Source organism: Mastigoproctus giganteus, chromosome 1, assembly GCF_048544385.1.
Source record: "Mastigoproctus giganteus isolate SK-2022 chromosome 1, ASM4854438v1, whole genome shotgun sequence".
Taxonomy (NCBI): domain Eukaryota; kingdom Metazoa; phylum Arthropoda; class Arachnida; order Uropygi; family Thelyphonidae; genus Mastigoproctus; species Mastigoproctus giganteus.
Genome location: NC_143575.1, coordinates 93,439,225 through 93,459,628, shown reverse-complemented (window position 1 = coordinate 93,459,628; position 20,404 = coordinate 93,439,225). Strand labels below are relative to the sequence as shown.

Sequence of the window (20,404 nt, the reverse complement as noted above, 5' to 3'; positions counted from 1 at the left end):
ACTGGTGACTAATACAAGAAGGTTTACATACTGCTGCAAGCAAACAGTTTCACAAAGATGGCTTTAACAACAATCACGCATGGGGGTTCAACAGCACAATCTCCAAAATCACCTAAAATCCAAGCTTTAAAAAGGAATATTGGAAGAGAATCTACTACAATAAAGCTTGCAGGCTTTCTTCGAATGTTACATTAATTTTGTACATAAAGGACAGATTGTTTCTAAATTGGATGTGAACTGTTTTGTGGCAATGAGAAAGGATATGAAGGTCAACTCATACTAAAAGCATGATATATGAAATTTAAACTTTGTGGAAGACCAAACTCTAAAAAGTAAATTAATCAGTATAACCGATATACTTATAAGAATAGCACATTAGTCAGAATATTTACTTACAGCAGTAATATCCTGAGCTCCTTCAGGCCACATAGCTTTTATTAGTTCATTAGAGCTAATATTTAAAAAAAATAATAATAAGTAGTTCGTTAAAATGATCAACTTTTAATTCCTAAATATATGCTTACCAATTAAAACTTATCAACAATACTTATTTAATGAACTCATCTAAATCAAATAAAAATGCTCACATGGAAAATTAATTGTAATTATGGTTAAATGGAATACTTATCTAAAACCTAACCATAAAACATACCTACTAAATAACAGAAGACTAATACATACCTACTAAATAGTAATCTCTTAAAATCCTGATAAAGAGTGTCCTTATTTTTGTCCAAAAATCCAATAACACTGTAAGTCACATCACCAGCATAATGTCTAATCCGGAAATCTCTGTGGTGTTCAAGAGTTTTATCTGTTGGGGATAACTGAAAAATGAAAAATTTAAGGAAACCATCCTTTTGTCTCTTATTACAAAAAGCACAGATTATTTTAATAATTCTTTTTAGTATAACTTTTCAATGAATTGTGTTAATAAAATCAACTTTTCAACAGATACAGTATACACTTTCACATTCTGAATCTGCACTCTTATGATTACTGATAATACTGATCAATATTATCACACTGGTTAGGAACGTCTGCTCTATATCATCAATATTGCTTTACAGTGGCAAACCAAGTCAGCAACCTCCAACAGTGCAGTAATCCGTGTTCTCCTTTGTCTCTATTTCCTTAACTTTCTTTCCAGGAGCTAGGCTATTTTCTTCCTTCTTGTTAATTTTTTGTTAAGAAAATTTCTATCCGTTTCATCTAAAACCAGTTAGTTTCTAAGTCAATGTCCACTGAAGAGGGGGTGCTCCCAAGAAGAGAGCCAATACACTGGTTCAAATAAAGGAAATATTCTTTATTAGTTGCAGTGAAGTGTTATTTTACTTCATCAATTTAATTTCAAGCTTAATATTATGCATGAAGTGGGGAGGGAAGTCCATGTTAAAATAGTTAATGAAAACTATTTGCAAAATGGTGTGTTTTATACCAGGGACTCTCACCATTTTACCTCTATTGAGCAAGCAACACATTCTGGGAAATGAGATGAGCACACCCACATATAACCATGAAAAGCTGAATATTTTTACAAAGCATATGAAACATACTAATTACACTAAAACTATGTGAAAATTAACTGAATAAGAGATTGCAAACCATCTGTATACAAGCCCAGTGAAGCAAATTAAAAGTGCATGATATCTTGTTTCAGTTGACACATCTCACAGAAGATGCCTGTAGTAGGAGATTTCCCAATGAACACCTGGAAATGCATCAGTAGGCACCATATTGAGAAACCCTGTTCTCCATCAAGCTTTACCTAAAATTACAAGGTGATTTTAGGTGACTTCCAATCTGCCAAATTTGAAGTCAATTATTTCTGTTATCCAAAAATACATACTTTTCTTAGTTTCTTACAGTTGCAAATTTGCATCTTTCTGTTCCTCCTCATGTTACTGTACAGTTTACTGTCAACATTTTTAACTTTCTGGAATAAATTTCAAGCTAGCAGTGGCTAATTTAATATATATTTTAATTTGGATAATAAAATAAACTTTTTCTTTCACAAAATGACACAAGGAAGTGCCAAGCTTATGAACCATACAGTAAAATATTTAATATTAGTATTGGCAAAATCACTCAAGGAAGAAAGCTTATCCAAAAGAGTGAAAGTACCCTATAATGTCCCCTAATCACCACCTATTTTTTTTATTGTGGTATTCAGGACCTGTTTTTAATGTGCACAAGTTTTAAAATGAAATGGCATTTTGTTCCAACAGTTAAATATTCTTTTGATAAAATATGATTTTCTTATATCTAATCTGTAGCTATCCATTCTTAACTTAAATAACCATCTTCTAGATTGCATCACTGAGAAAGAAAATATATCCTCTGGTGTTTCATTTTCTCAATACTTTTAGAGCCATAAAAACCTATATCAAACACCAGTTCCTCATTTACAAACTTTGCAATTTACAGAACTGAAGTCATTCCTAGTAGGAATACCTCTTTGCAATCATACCAATAACTAATTTTGCCACTCTTTATTATAAATATGGATATGCTTTTCCGGCAAATCCTTATCTTTTCTGAAAATGGTTTCCAGAACAGTATGAAATAACAATGTGGTAAAACTTCACCTTATACAATGGAATAATAATCTCTTTGATTTGTTGCTGCTGGATAAGTTCTGGTATGTCACACATACACTGCTCTGGAAATATATTTGCCCTTCTGAAAGGAGTTCATGCTAGACTGTATAATTACTCAAATTCTTTTCAATTATCTTAAGTTCTTCATAGGTAAGTAATAGGTTAACCTGAGATCTTTAGCAGCACTACATTTTAATCACTGTTTCTCAAGACCACCTTGAACAATTTGTCTCATTCATTTTTAAGAACACCCGGTTATAAACCATATTCCCAACCATTTCAAATAGTACATTATAAACCATGTACTATTTGAAAAATTTAAACAACAACCTTGTTATATCTTCAATGTTATTAATGAATATCAAAAACAAATGGACCAAGCAGTGAACCTTATGGAACTCCACTACAGTAGGGGCCACTCATACGGCAGGTTAGGTTCCAGACCCTAGGTGAAAAGTAAAAATCATCAAAAAGTGGGACATAGCTTTTTTTTTCACTTGTGAATGCATATAAAAGCCTAATAACATGTTTAAACTATCATATATTAAGTGAGCAACAGAGCTAGGCCTCAAAAACGATATGAAAATCAAATAAATATACAGTACACACATTGCTTACATTAATATTTTCACCCTTAGCTTATAGTGATTGACGAATATAAATTTGAAAAAAAAAAAAAAAAAACGAATATGTTTATTGTAGGAAGGATAAAGGAGATGGCACGTTTATCATCTGACTCATTAATGAATCTTATTCATTTTGACAATGGAAACTTCGGTGAAGCTCTTGCAGGGATTTGTGTTGCTGTTAAAGATTGTTCAGGGCTAGCTGTTGCTGTCGAAGATTGTTATGGACTTTCGTGAAGTAGGAAAACAATGAACTTTGCCTTGTGAATTTCCGTCTCCTTTCCCTTAGAATTTCTTTATAGCATGCAATATCATCTAGAAGTCTTGCATTCACTTTAGAAATTCTTTTGAAATTTGGATCAATTCTCTCAAAAGCTGCCATCCCCATTTCTATACAGTTGATAGCTTCTTCCAGTTCCCCAGTGGTCATTTCTCTAGGGATAGCAGGAATATCACCAGGATGGGACTCCTCTTCGTGAAACATCCTTCTTTGCTCTTCAATCAGAAGATCTTTGTCCGTTAGGGTTTCATCAAGAGAGACAAGCAATTCTGCCACATCCTCAGGCTCAACTTCCAATTCTAATTCCCTTGCCATTTCCACAACATTTGTAGTGACTTCCTTCACTGAATTCTCAAAGCCTTCGAAATCGTCCATAAGTGTGGGAATTAGCTTCTTCCAAGCAACTTTCTATGTTGTTTCTTTAACTTCCTCCCATACATCTCTAATAGTTTTTATACCATCCAAAATCATGAAGCCTTTCCAAAATGCTTTAATTTATTTTGTTTATGCTCAGCTACTGTATCACTGTCTAGGGCATTTATAGCTGTAGTAAAAGTTCTTCTTAAGTAATACGATTTAAACGCTGCAATTGCACCTTGGTACATAGGCTGCAACAATGAAGTTGTATTTGCAGGTAGAAAAATAACATTTATTTCCTTGTACAAACCAATTAGAGCTCTAGGATGGCCAGGGGCATTGTCTGCAAGAAGTAAAATCTTAAAATGAATTTTCTTTTCCTTGCAATAAGTCTCAACTGCAGGCTTAAAATAGTCCATGAACCAATTTGAGAAAAGATCTCCAGTCATCCAAGCTTTTGAATTAGATTTATAATAAACAGGGAGGCTAGCTTTTGTATAGTTCTTTAGGGCCCTAGGATTTTCTGAGTCATAAATCATCATAGGTTTTAACTTGCAATCACCAACTGCATTAGCCCCTAACAAGAAAGTTAGCCTGTCTTTTGCAGCTTTGAAGCCAGGCATTGACTTCTCCTCTTTAGCAATGGAAGTCCTAGATGGCATCTTCTAATATAGGGCCGTTTCATCCACATTGAAAATCTGCTGCTTAGTATATCCACCATCTTCGATGATCTTAGAAAGATCACATGGATAACTTTGTGCAGCTACTGTATCAGCACTAGCTGCTTCATTTTGATGTTGTGGAGATGGCTTCTTTCCTTAAACCTATTAAACCAGCCTCTGCTAGCTCCGAATTTATCCTCTGCTATCTCGGCCATATAAATGCCTTGCTAACTTAGTTTAATTGTTTCTAACTTGCCATTTAAAGTCAGAGGCTTACAACTCCTTTTTTTATCACTAGTACTACACTTAGATGCCATTGTAATTAGCACAAAAATATTATATATAATACAATATAATAACTTTAAAAAGTTTGAAGGTTTGGAAAATTACCAGAATACAAAGAGATGTAGAGGGCACAAGTGCTGTAAACAAACTGAATCACTGACGATAAAATGGTGCACGACACTATTCTCGGACCCTCTCTGCTGAGCGTGTCATGCACAAAAATGCCGAAAGAGCAGAACAAGTGCTGAACATAACGAAAATAGATATAATTGGAAGCCACCATATAAGCAGAACGCCGAGAAATGGAATGCCGTAAAGCGGAGCCCTACTGTAGTGACTTCAGTCCACTCAGAGCAATAGCCATTTACAATGACACTTTCTCTCCTACCAGTTACTCACCTTTTTATCCACTGAGATAATTGCTCCAGTTTATTCATGAGACTGTATTATTATCCTTAATGAACTCTAAACAACTGTCAAAATTATTCTTTACCTACAGTTATTTATATTTTCCTCCAGTTCCATTATATGAGGGTTGAATTAATCACATTTTTTTAATATATTCTGAAATGGGGATTTTTCAATTACTTTATACATACAAGACAACTTAAAATTAAATTGGTTAATTTAATTCATTTTACACCCCGCCCCCCAAATTTCCATTTAACAATTCCCCTTCCAGAAAATTAGAAAAGAAAAAAAAAAGAAAAAAACCTCTTAGCTTTAATTGCTTATAGTCTTATAGCTAGCTAACTTTATCTGAGAGAGCTGTGCAAAACTAGTCATTGAGTCCCCTGCATACAGTGCCTACAGTTCATGACTCTGAGAAAAAACAAGTTTTATTTGTTAATGTTACAGTTTAACCTTCAGAAGCACTCAGTATTAAGTAACAGCATTAGAGTTTCCAAGCTTTGACTTTCATAAAGCAGGAAATTAAATAATTTTTATTACAAAAAAAAAAGCAGTTTTTTTAAAATCCAGACTCTGACTTTAAATTACACTGACAAATAAATATCTTATATTAAAATACAATCACAGGACAATTTATTGTTACTGCATGCTTCTAGGCGTTAGTGCAACCAGAATTTTTCTGTCTCGGATTAACCGTTAGACAGCACCAACTGATTATTACTGCTTTGAGGAAGATACTGTTATAGACTTTCCCTCCTCAGAAATAACAAGTAAAGTTTTAACAATAGTTCCATCTACTCAGCTGTGAGGAGAATTTCCAAAGTTTCACCAGAAAGAAAAGATATGAACTTTCTGAAGTGGTTCCCCCCTCCTCTCCACCTGGCTGAATACCCTCTCACAATCGGCTAACACCAAGCATGAGCTGAAATAATTTATTATATTTTAAGTTTCCTTCTGCACTTGTCAGCTCACCAACAATTGTCAATGTCAGTTCTACAATCAATTTTCAGTTCTTTCATATAGCTGCCAGTAGGTTCACATATCAACAGTGCTGATAATGCAAAACATTTATCATTTCTCTTAAAATTAGATTACATTAACTAAAACACTTTCACTGCACATTTTAAAAGCACAATTTGTTTATTGGCTTTGTAATGGTGAGAAACACTATATCCTGAAAATTCAATATTGCCTCTTTACAAATGCTTCTGAATCCACTTTGAGATTCTATTATAAAGTCAAAGCAAAAATTAATATGAACGCCTTCAGATAGACATGAAAGGAATGCATACATAAACAAAATACACTTCAGATAAAATAGAGAAAAAAAAACACTATAGAATATGCATCTGATGGCCTATACTGCATATGAGTTTTGGCCATGAACTCTCTAAAAGAGCACTAGATGAAAATTGCTATATCAATGCTGTTTACAAATATCACAAACCAAATCATACCCAACACAAGTCACACAGCTGTAACCAAACAGTTTCTTTTTTTTTCTTTTTTTTTATGAAAAAAACCCAAACACAAGAGATATTAGAACCTATATTACTTAGTACCATGCTTGGGTTGGAGACTGAGAAGATGAAAGAAGATATTTGTTGACATTAGACTTGAACTTCTGTAGACTGCAATTTTCAGGAAATAACGTGTGAAGGAAGGTTGTTCCAGAAAATGGCAGTTGAATGAATAAACCAGGAAGATGAAAATTTGGTTCTGTGAGTTTGAAGTTGGACAGTAAATGGATGTTGGCGGCATGTCTTCGGACTGTTTTGAAAGAGAGAGCGGGAATTATAGAAGCCAATTCAGAAGAACAGTGCCCATGGAAGTATCTGTAGAAAAGGAATGCAGCAGAAACAGTACATCTAGGAGACAGTGAATGGAGAGAGTCTGTTGAGAGGAGTCATTAATTAACCTAACTGCCCTCCTCTGAATGGAACCTAGAAGCCCTGATGAGAGAGGGTTTGGGGCACCACCCCAGATGTGGGAATAATATTCCATAGGAGGGCGGATTTGCAATTTGTACAGAGTGAACAGCTGTTCGGAAGAAGAGTAACATCGAGAACAAAAGAGAAAACCAAGTTTTTTAGATGCAGAGAAAGCAATATTTGTAATGTGCTTGTGCCAAGAGAGATTAGAAGTCAGAGTAGTCCGCAAAATAATTATATCATTTTGCCTAGAAATCGGAGTGTCACCAAAAATAAGCATAGGAGCAGAAGAATCCTTTTTGCGAGATATAAGAAAAGACTGAGTTTTAGAAGGATTGAAATCAAGTAAGTTGTCTTTGCCCCACTGGAGATTTTTAAGAATTTTACTGGAGAATTACCTGGAGATCGACATTTAAGGAATTAGTAGCAGATTGAGCAGGGAAAGATTTCTCAAAATGTAAAATGAAATGCAATGTGCTATCATCGGCAAAACTATGGATAGGATTTCCAGTCAATGGAAGGTCATTAATATGAAAGAGGAAAAGAGTGGGGGAAAGAACTGAACCTTGGGGGACACCAGCATTAGTGGAGAAGTTAGGAGACAGAGCCATCTACTATCACCCTCCATGAGTGGTCAGAGAGAAAACTGGATAACCAATTACAAAGAAATTGGTTGGCAAACCATAGAGGGAATCTTATTTAGAAGATCTTCATGCCAAACACTATCGAAAGCCCTTGAGATGTGAAGAGCAACTGCTTGTGTTTCACCGAACTTTTCCATTGAATTTGTCCATAAATTGGTAACATGGGCCAGAATATCACCAGTGGACCGACAATGACGGAATCCATACTGGCGATTGTTGATCAGACGGAAGGTTTCTAGGTAGTTTAAGAGTTGGCGGTTAATTGATTTCTCCATTACTTTAGAAAGAGTAGAAGTAATCGTAATAGGACGATAATTGGATGGGAGGGATTTGTCACCCTTTTTAGGAACTGGCTGGATATGAGCAAATTTTCAAGCAGAAAGAAACACTTTTGGAATAAGAAAGTGAAAAAAGATGGCTAAGAACAGAAGTAAGTTCAGGAGCACAGGTTTTGAGAACAAGCGGAGAAAGACCTGGAGCTTTTTTTGCATCGAGATTCGTCAAAATTCTTCTGACATCCTTTTGATGGAACACCACAGGAGGCATTGAGTGGAGCATGTTGGGAATGGTGGGAGGTGCTTTACCAAGATCATTAATACATGAGCTGGAGCAAAAATGAGATGCTAGGAGGTCAGTTTATCCTTGCCTGAAGTGACAACAGAATCATCTAGTTTTGACAGAGGTGGGCAAAAGTTGCAGCCAATAGCTTTGGAAAGAGACCAGAATGCTCAGCTACCGTTAGGGCAAGAATGCAAGTTTTCTACTCTTGGTCTGTTCAAAATCTAGTTTGGACTGATTAATAACTGCTTTACAAATTGTCGCGAACTTTGGTGTAGACTGAAAATGAAACTGAAGAACTGGAAACAAGCCAATTACAATATTCAACGTTCTTCTCTTGGACAGCCTTAGCACATTTATTGGAAAACCAAGGTTTGGATAAAGGACGAGATTTTAAAGTGTAGTGTGGAATAAAGGATTCCATTCCTACAAGAATAATTTCACTGACACGATCTGAGCAAACATTGACATCAGAAGTTTTGAAACAGTAATCCGACCAAGGAAAAGAAAAGAAATCTCGCAGGTCATCCCATTTTGCATTCTTGTAAAGCCAAACAATATGAGGTTGGGAATAGCCATGAGATAAAGCTCCATTGGAGAAGAGACAATCACCAAGTTTTGATCTGAGGTGCCTAAAGGACCACTCACTTCGACCATGTACTTAGAAGGGTTGTTTGTGAGAAAGAGATCAAGCGTCTTGGCTGTATGGTTAAGATTGTCCGGTATCCTTGTAGGTAAATGAACAATCTGTGCAAGGTCAGTAGTAATTGGAAAGCCTCAGCATCTCAACCAGCTGGGTCGATGTGACTAGAAAACGGAAGCCAGCTGGAGTTGTGAACATTAAAATCACCAAAGAAAATTAGCTCACTGTTAGGAAAGTTGGACTGGAAAATGTCAAGTTGCAAAGAGAGGAAGTCACAGAACTCCAAGTGATTAGTGGAGTCGGGAGAATGGTAGAGACAACAGATGAATTTGACACAATGAAGTAGAGATATTTTAGGCCAGAGAAGATCAAAGAGAGGAGATTCCAAATTACAAGTCTCTGACAGGGAATATTGGAATGGACATATGCACAAGTACCACCTTTGAGGTGAAAGTAATCATATAGTGAATAATTTGGGCAACTGAGATGAGCAGTAGTTGAATCAACTGATAACTGAGATTCTGTCAAAAAAATTACATGGGGTTTGGCAGACTGCAAGTGGAAATGGACGTCGTTGAGAATTAGAATTGAGATCACGTATATTTGTGAAATGAACTAGGAAGTGTTTAGAGTTCAATGAATACATTCTTGGTCTCATGTTCCATGAGTGAACCAGTGGCCTAAGTAACTTTGAGTACTCCATCACTAAATATCGATCTAATTTTGCTCTTGAATACGAAAAGGCACTAAGACATTAACAACAAATTTCCCAATACCATCAATTAATTACAGTGAAACATGCCACGAGTCTTCACTTTACAGCAGTCTGAGCACAGTAATTCAGCCATGATTATTCATGTGGGAGTGAAATAACGGACAATAACATCAGATGGTAAAGTATTCGTGTGCAGATGCCTGTACAGCCAGTTCTGCTATAATGCACATTTTCCCAATGCGAATTTGCTCCAACATAACAATGGGCCTGATGTAGCCAAATGGTCAGGAGCAAGAGTGCATCGCACGATAAATATTTGTATTGACGATTTATTGTAAACTCTACTGACCTTGGTTGTCATGCCGGAGTATAAACAGAAATTTGGTTTGTAATACATCACATCAAAAAACTGATATTATGACCCCAGGGACTCACATCTGGTGGGCATGGGCTTGGCACACCCAGGGTCCTGAGCTGGATATCATCATTCTTCTTTTTCTTGGTGATTCCCCCCCCCCCTCTCTCTCTCTCTCTCTCTCTCTCTCTCTCTCTCTCTCTCTCTAATTCAGAAAATTTTTTTTTTTTTTTTTGCTGGTGCAGCATAAGCCTCAAGCTTCCTTGCACCATATGGCTAATGATAATAATAATATTAGAGAACAGTGCAAGTATAAGGCGATTTTCACGTTGGCTCATGCACAATTTCATCTGCGAGTAACACTAGGTGTAAACAAAACCCGGCACCAAGCTGAACGTAGCAACCAGCGCAGCTACACATACAAGTTTACAAACCTTAAAAAACATCAAATGTGTGAGAGCTGTATTTCCAATTTACAGTAGTTTTGCCCGCCTAGTGTTTTCTGGAGCTCACATTTTTCTGTCTGAACAGAAATTTCGTGAGGCGTGATAGCATGAGCAGAGGAGCACATTTGTGGAGTTTAATACAATGAAACAATTTGCAGTTCCCGGTTTATTGGGCTTTTCAGTTAATGCAATCTAATTATAAACAGGTAGTAAACTGTATTTTATGGTATTTGCGGTAGTACCGATAGCTGGAATTCTGTGGATTTTTACGTTATTATGGTGAAGTGTATTTCCCCTTTCACGAAATCTTCAAACATATAAAACACATAAATAAATTTTCAGAATCTTCTCTTCTTCCTATTTTTCAAGCTTCGTAAACTTGTCGCATTTGTGCAATTTGTGTGTCCCATGTTCATCGTTATTGATTGCTTATCTTTTTTACCGTTTAAAAAAAAAAAAGAAAAAGTCATGAACAGAAATATCAATCAAACAAATTTCATATCTTGTCAAGGTAAAGTGCTATATTTACTGTAATATTTATTTATTTATTAGAAATTTGAGATGTTTAAACCTGTTAGCAATTTTATTGAATTTTAACTTTTTTTTAGTGTTTTACTTACCAGACTATACTTTTTTTTTTTTGAGTGCTCTATCCCTATCCCTAATTTTACCATAAGCCCTGTTGTTTTAATGCACGAAATACCATAACACAGAGATTTTTAAGATATGTACCATGTTATAGCAGAACTGATTGTATCAGGCCAGAGAAAGCATATATCAACACTAACATCAAAATCATCTGTTTCATTTTTCGGTTCATTTCAATTTAAAAAAAAAAGGCCTAAATTTGATTCTTCAATGCCAATTAGTTCAACTTATTACTTCTTGTGAGCTAAGTAAGTAATCTTTTGTGCTAGCAATATTGCGAAGACAGCTGTCACACTGAAGAATGTGATAAGAAAATTGACTCCATTACATAAATATTCCAAATCAGAAATGAACATAATAAAACCAACATAGGTTTGAGTGCTTTATCATCTTCAAATACCACAATAGTTCAATTACTGAAATACTGACTGGTAAAGTTTCCAGATACTACAGTCAGTCCTCGTATAACATGTGTTTACACTACACGAATTCGATCATACATGATTTATAAATATGGGAACGATATCGCGTATAACACTAACTGAATTTGCTTACACACGATTCGCCTGTGCTTACAACAAATGGCAGTTGAACACTGAATCACCCCAACAGAACACAACACAATAGGAATGAAGAGAAGATTCTGAAAATGTATTTGTTTTTTTATATCAGTGAAGGGGAAACACATTTCACCATAATAACGTAAAAACCCACACAGTTCCAGCTATCAGTATTATCACAAATGCAATTAGATCAAGTTTACTACCAGTTTATATTAGATTCCACTAGCAGGAATGCAACTGGAAATAGTTATTATTGTTTTATGGTAGTAACCCCCAGAAATGTGCTTTAGTAAAATATGAGCTAGTGAGGTGTTAATAGCGTGCCTCTGCCTTTATGGTGTTGTTTATTCAGTTGCTACACGTGCACAGCTTTGTTTATGTGTATCAAGCATGCCTCCTCATTTTGTAATTGTGCTTTATTCCCTAAAAATGAGTAATATACTTAAAAGGTGTGAAAAGGAAGCAGGTGAAGGTATCTGTAGGTGAAGACACTACAGATTCAGAGAGAAAAAGAAAAGCATTATCGACAGACAGAGGCAGACTGGGTTAAAAAATTCTTACCCGGGAAAATTTGTAGCGGCCTCATACTAGTGTTTATGGCCAAAATCACACTGGCCTCTATAGTCTTCTGGTCTCCAGCCCACCATGGTTTCCCTGGTAAGGCTTGTGGCCAGTCCGCCTCTGTTGATAGAGAAAAAATATGAAATTGTGAAACACTGAGCGAAATGAAAGACCATGTGATATTTCACATGCTACAGGCCCTATATGAAGCAAGGGCGAGAATTAGAAAGAATGCAAAGAAAATAAAAACAACTTTCATAGCAGGGACAACTCAAAATGTAATAAAATCCATTAGATCAAGACACAAAGAATTGGAAGAGATGGAACCACTGTCATCTGTTTGGACAGAAAATCAAACAAAGAACAAGTTTGCTTTTGATAGAAGCAAAAGCATTAGCAATATTTTATTACATAATAGTCGTAATAAAACATGTAAGTATTTTATTACAATTATTTATTGTGTTTGGTAATGTTTTGGTTACAAATGTGTGCTCAATCTTGGGTGGTCGGCACCTAACCCTATTTTTCCCATAGGACCTGTTATTTATATTGCACGAGGGTTTCTAGGAACACAACTATCGTGCTATACGAAGACTGACTGTACTTTGAAATCCAAGTCATATAGCTTATTTTAGCTCTCTTTCCTGGTTTGATAACAGAATTGAAAAAAAAAAAAAAAAAAAAGAATCTAAAAATGTCACCAATCTATATTTTAGTAATTGAGCTGCATTGATAACAGAAACATAATGGTCACTACAGAGTAACAAATTAGAATATTAAGAGTTAACATGGACAAGTTTTCCCTTTAATAATTACTGCTTTCACAAAATTATGCTGAATTAATTCTTTGCTCTTCAAAAGGATTATGGCTAATTTTAGCATATGCAGTGGTTTTAATAAATTTAGTAGTTACACGGCAGCAAAATCTCCAAGTCTCTAAACAAATATTCAAATCTCTAATAAACTATCCTATAAATATATAACTTATAGGAAAATATATGCTATATGTATTTACTGAAAAAAAAAAAAATCCATGTTTCTTTCAAAAAATTTGCTGATTCATGTGTGCTCCAACATGGCAGCTGATATAAATAAAATTGTGGACCAAATAATTTAACTTTCACCTTAAAACCACTGATTAACATTAAAATAATGTTGCAAATTGTAGCAATGAAATTTCAACCATTATAACACAATTACAGTAAAAGTTAAATTTTTATTTCAATACAGTGTATGCTGCTTGTTATGATCACATTTTATTATGATCATATTAGTGTTATCATTACACATCATCTGTGTAATGTTATCACTTTTATGAAGTATCAACCAGATATATACTAATGCATAGAACAAAAATTATGTTTATTGTAATTAGCACTTTGGTTTATGTTATAGCTTTTTTGCCTTATCATTTTTATGCATGTGCATAACATCCCAAGTTATTCTTTAACTCTGATATGTTGCATGTCTAGTTACTGGTGTTGTTTCATACAGGTCATATGGTTGTCAGTGTATTAACCCCATGAAAGAAAGTACTGTATCTGAACTCCTACTCTGATTATTTTACCGTAAAGCATTAACCCTTTCCTAATTCTTGATTTTAATTTATTTATTTTTTAATGGTCTGTAGGGATTTTCAGGAATGTTGTCAGTTTCATTTTGATTGATGACTTTCTAGAAGAAACAACAGACAGTCAAATTAAAGCATTTTACATTCCTTGATTTTAACATTTTCTTTCCACCCATTTCCACCTTTTTATGTACACATTTCTGCTCTGCATCAATAAACAACACTGAACAGATGCATTCTTGTTTCATGGGTTATTATCAATCAGTAATTGTTATCAGTTAAGCTGAGTTCTGAAGTGATCACAATAAGCAGTGCCCACTGTATTGTGAAATAGTAAACACCATCTCAAATTTCTGTTCAATACAAAATTAACAACAAAGAAAAGATCACAGAAATGAAAATTTTACCCTTCTACTTGAATAGTGCTTGTGATTTGTCAACTTTTGATTCATGGCCTCAAGAAGCATCTAAACAGAAATAAAAATTACTTACACAATTAAAATTTTGGATAAAATAATTTAATTTCCACATCTGAAGATCTAATTAATGAAAATACTATCATTAATTTTACCAATAGAATTAACAGCCACGAGTATAATGCATAATTAAGATGTAACTAATTATGACTACTTTTAGTATTACTTGCCACTAGGAAGTATACTAAGAATAAAAATATTTATACTTCATCAAGGTCCTACGCAACAAACAGGAAACAAGGCCAGCTCTTTAAAGACAAATTTATTTCAGGATTAAATCAGCCAACAACCCAACTCTCTGTCCAGTGATAAATGAAACAATACGGAACCCTTCACACCCAACTCTCCAGTAGGATATATCCTGCCATTGTATCCAAATAATGCCAAACACAACAAAACAATGCTGCCATTATTTTACTTCAACTCTAAACACAAAAGGTTAAGACCTACAGTACGTCAATACCATTTATAGGTTGAGAAGACAAAAGATACCTGTGGACAATGGGCTTATTTCCACAGATTGTAATTTTTAGGAAATACATAAGGAAAGTTATTCCAAAGAATGGAAGTAGAAGGAATAAAAAGAATGAGAATAAGTTAATTCAGTGAGTTTCAACTCTAACTGTGCAAGTCTGCAGGGAACTTGGTTTTGTGTGCTCCATATATAATGTTAAACTTAATAGCTTTTTTTTTTTTTTTTTTTAATAAAAAAGTGCCCACCTGACACAAGGTTTGTGTTCCTGATATCTCGCCCCACCAGTAGATGAACATTATGTCCACATTCCTCCTCGGGTAATGAATTATTTTTCTAATAATGTTTTTGCTATATGGGTCATATGCACAAAAGGCCAAAAACATCTCCGTTTCCCTTTCGAACATGCAAAGTCATACACCCTCACTGCTGTCCAGAAGTGGCATCGTTCCAGGCCAAAGCTCTGACATTCTCTCTGAGTTAATCACCGCCCTGGGCTACAATTGCTTTTGTCACAGTCAAAAGCTAAAACTATAGCACACTGGGAATCAGCAGAATCATTTGAACTGGAGGCATACTTGTTTAACGGCTCACTTTCTTTCTGGAAAAAAAAAAAAGAACTCCTTACCTCAAATTAACAACCACACTATAAAATGGCACCACCAAGTATGCCCGAATAATATGAAAAACAAGCTGCAATGCACACAATGTCAGGCCGATCTTTGCCTAAAATGCACCACAAACCCCTATAAGCAATTTAAGAGAATGCTGCAAAATAAAGAAAAATGGGAATTCAGTGACTGCTTTCTATCAACTATTGACAACCTCCCAACGTGTGAGCTTGGTGAGCTTGAGAGTGACCCACAAAGAAAAACAAATGCTATGCTGCACAACATTGAAGCTATGACCATATCCTCACTTGCCGAAACTGCACACGACCTACCTACAAGGAATAACCAGAACAAGATTTTATCTATGCTGTTTTATCCATTAAGATCACAGAATATTTTCCAATAAAACAGTGCTGACATGCAAAACCACATAAAACACATTTTAGATATCACTGACATTGTTCTCACCAATCAGGAAATGCTAAAGAATCAGATTGCCCAGATGACAAAAGTGCAGAGCGAGCTGAGATGTTAGCAAGAAAAATACACAAACTAAATGCTTGACAAACAGTCTATGGCCAGAAGAAACCCTATTGAAAAAAGACAACTACACCAGCCATGATAAGACATATCACTTTCAATGCAAACCTATGAAGTTCGTAAGCCAGGAGGACCCATCTGGCAGCCAATGTATGCCACAACTAGATAACCAACTCCTTCCATCACCATTAACCAAGAGTCTGCCCAAGCAAAAAAGAAAAGAACTCAGCAACTGAAGAGACACAGACAACACAGCCATCTTGAGGAAGAAAAGAAACTAACAAGCAACCCCCTCAGAATGCCCAACTGTTGATCACACGAATAGGAACTTTACTCCCATTCCGAGGCATTTGGGCTCCATACAGCCATATCCAGGCTACCCCTGTGCAGCCATATCCAGGCTACCCCCCCCCCCCCAATGATGACTGCAGGGAATAACACATTTGTAATCGAAGCTTGTGGGAAGACCATTACCCCATGTATGACACTTCAGACCATGGTTCGACCATCTGCACACATGCATTCTGTGCAAGGAAGTCACCAAACAACACTTGCCGTCCTCCATAGAAACAATTCTGCTCATGTTGGAGATGGACAAACACATAGTCTGCACTATGCTAGCACTGCTAACAACAAACAATGTAAATCCAATCTAACCTAACCTAACCAAATATTTCGTACATAGAAAACCCCAAGCTCCTTCCCAACCTTCAGAGGACCTGCTCAAATGAATCACATGAATGCTCCAAGGAAGCAAAGCAATAGCCCAAAAGAAATATAATCCCAAAAAACTGATAATGATTTCATCATTGAAACTGAGACAGGATCATGAATTAAAGCAGCACCGAGAAAAGTGAGACTCTTTGCCACTAGACTTCACCTAACAAAAGTTGCCCCCTTCAAGCCCACATCAAAGACAAAGCTGGAATCCTCATTGACATTGGCATTCATCAAATGAATAAATTGTAACCGTTGGGACATCAACAGCCTTCTCTGCCTGCCCAACCACCTGGTCTCTTGGTGCGAAGATCAAGATCTTTGTCGACTACTTTGAGTATGGCAGAGCCCTTTCTCCTCTTCACTCAAAATGTCCAGAGCATTACAAATAAATTGCACTTCAGAACTTCTTACTACTAGAAAACTTCACATTTATCTATCTAACAGAAATCTGATTAGCCATAGACAAGAAGCAACTAAACTTCCTTAGTGGAAACTTTACCTACCACATTACCTCAAATGAGAGTACCCATAAATGTGGGGACAGTGTGGTTATCTTTTCCCACAGAAGTCGTCACGTCACAAATTTCATCAGAAGTGACTCTACCAGCTTTGAAGGCATGTGTTACAATAATCTTTCAAGCATCCAAGTCTGCCTAATCTACCTGTCCCCAGAGCATAACAAAGAATCTAGAATGGAGCTTCACGCATGGTTGACCCTGCACTAAAAACAAAATCTCCCCACTATCATCACAGGGGACTTTAATATGCCCCTCACACAGTATGCAGAGGCAAAAACAGAATTGGATATCCTCCTTTCATCATTTGGATTTGCCCCCTGCAGACCCCATCAACAAGACAGAATCAAAAACTGAACATCATCTACCTGAACATAAGTAATGCTACCCTCCAGCAGAATTTTGGAAGTTAATTCGGATTACTATCCTCTTACCATTGAATTTTTCCCCCTGCCTAAGAATACTAACCAGGATAAAAACAAAAAGACAACAACCACAAAACTCTTCTTCTCCACCAAGTTCATACAGGAAGAAATAATCCTTAAGAAGCTTAAAGCAATAGATTGGAATACAATCTACAAACTTCCTCCCTCTCGTGCAATAGGCTGCATTGCAGATCACCTTTGAATCATTGCCCAGTTAGGGACGGCAAGAAAGATAAAAATCTGTGAATGGAACAGGCCCTGGTTCTCCAGCCAAATGAAACCATATTTCAATGACAAGCAAAAAGCCAATCGATATGCTTGGGGTATGGGTTAGCCACTTGTTGGACAAGATTTTGCAGTTCCAGCAAACACCAAGTTTTTATTTATATTTAGCTGTTTTATTGACATAATTGTTATATTAAATTATTTTCTATAAGTAACTTTATAGTCTTAGTCAAATTCCTTGCTTTATTTTGAATTTCCATAGCGATTTTGAAAGATAATACTTGGTGTCCGTAGATTTTGCCTTTTGTAACACGATACGGAAAGCGTAACTTGATATATCCCGAACTTGATAGCATAAGGTTTAACATAAAACTAGATAGTGATTAGCACTGTATTAGAAATCTATCAGCTTTGTATAGTATTATCAATTAATCAGTAAAATTTATTAATCTCATTGTTAATTAAATTGTACTTAAACAGAATCATGACCCAGACTAGAGCAGCAAAGCAACATGCACAGATTAGCAGGAGTGCTGTGGCTCGGGGGAGAACAGAAAGAGGCAATCTCCAACACATCACAGTCTAAAGAAATGTGCGAAATATGAAATGTTTGCGGACCTTTCTAGAACAGGACATGATCTAGCCAAGGAGGATGTTCTTGTGTGCTAGGTGCAGAGACAGTGAAAAATTTAGGCACCAACTCAATGTTCTAAGCTACTTCTACGAGAGTTTGAGGTGTAGGGTAGATGACCTCGAAGAAATTAATGAGGTGCCCATCAAGCTCTCAGATTGCCATGAGTACAATGAACAATTATACAGAGAAACAGAGTGGGCCAGTAAATCAGTGTCTTATAATGGGGAATTTTAGCTTTCCAGATATTGACTGGAACTTGTAGATTGGCGACTCGCACATTAGCACGACTTTTGTGGATTTATTGGAGGATTGTTTTCTACAGCAACATACTCGGGGGGGGGGGGGGCAACCAGAGGGAGTAATACTAGTGATCTGATTATCAGCAGTGATTATTCATGAATTAAGAATTTGCAAATAAAGGAACCACTAGGTGATGATCAGTGTACTGATTTGGGATTTACTTAAAAATGTAACTACCATCCTACCATGTAACTACTATTACATTAAAAATGTAATACCAAAAAAGGGAAGGTTTTTTGTTTTCGCAAAAGGTGACTACAGCAGTCTCATACAGTTTTTAAATTCTATACAGTGGGATCAACTGATGATGTTAAAAACAACAAATTCTAAGTGGGAAGCCTTTAAGGAATTAATCTTGGAAGCTATTAGGCTTTTCATACCAACTAAGAAATACTGTTCTAGATTTAGACCTAAATGGATGTCAGATGAACTAATGAGGCTCGTGGCAGAGAAGAAAAATGCATGGGATGCACATAAATTAGCAGGTGACACAGAAGCCTATGGCAGATATAAGCTAGTGTGTAATCAAGTCACAAAGGAGGTTAGGCAAGCGAAGGCTGATTACAAGAAATCCTTGGCAAAGGATGGTAAGAAAAACAAAGACCCTTTATTTATGTAAACTCTAGAAAGAAGGGGATGAATCAGATTGGTCCACTTGATATTGGTGGTTTGCCTGTTGATGATCCTGCTCAAATAGCTGACAAACTGAATGAGTATTTTGCATCTACATTCACACATGTGGAATTCTGCAAGGAAGGGGTGAGCAGAAGTTCACTAAACTTTAACAGGGAGCTAAATGATTTTGTATTAACTGAGAGCAAAGTGAGGGAGAAATTGTTGCAGTTAAACATAAACAAGGCACCTGGAACAGATTGAATCTATCCAGTTATATTGAAGGAGGCAGCGAGAGAAGTAAGCAAACCCTTAGCCATAATTATGAGATCATCCTTAAATTCAGGGGAAGTCCCCATGGACTGGAGATGTGCAAATGTATTGCACAATTCATAAAGGGAGTTCAAAGGGTGACAAAAATAATTATAGACCTGTTAGTTTAACTTCTGTTCTGGTGAAAATAATGGAGTCACTGGTTAAAGAAATGATACAGGTTCACCTAGACAAGACTGCAGTAATAGTTCAGATGCAGCATGGATTTGTTAAGTGGAAGTCTTGTCTGACCAGTTTGATTGGATACTACAATATGATCACAAAGGAACTGGATGCAAAAAATAACTTTGATATCATATACTTTGATTTCAGGAAAGCTTTTGATACTGTTGCACAGGGAAAATTGCTGTACAAATTGGAGTGGTATGGCATTAAGCGAAGTTGCTGCAATAGATAAAGGGATGGTTGAGTGGGAGATGGCAGAGAGTAATAATAAATGTTTTAATTTGACGGCAGTGAGTGGTAATAATAAAAGTTTTTGCAATGATATACAGGAATTTCGCTAGCAGAGACAAGGAAGTGATTATCCCTTTGTATAAGGCAATGGTCAGGCAACACCTTGCATACAGGTCTGGAGGCCTCATTTTAGGAAGGATGTAGCGTTGCTAGAACAAGTATAGAATGGCAACAAGACTGGTGAGAGGAACAAAGGGATGCACTTACCAAGAGAAGCTTAAGTTATGCAA

At 36.0% G+C, this 20,404-nt stretch overlaps 1 protein-coding gene across 1 annotated transcript in view; it reads right to left on the bottom strand.

Moving 5' to 3' along the window:
• Positions 1–20,404, bottom strand: part of LOC150090996 (unconventional myosin-Id-like) — a 227,201-nt gene that overhangs the window by 94,606 nt on the left and 112,191 nt on the right. Inside the window, exons 10-12 of the mRNA XM_090380130.1 lie at positions 14,263–14,322; positions 682–827; positions 397–451 (exon numbers count right to left, since the gene is read on the bottom strand). Coding sequence (XP_090236256.1) covers positions 397–451; positions 682–827; positions 14,263–14,322 — 261 coding nt within the window. The remainder of the gene's footprint in view (positions 1–396; positions 452–681; positions 828–14,262; positions 14,323–20,404) is intronic.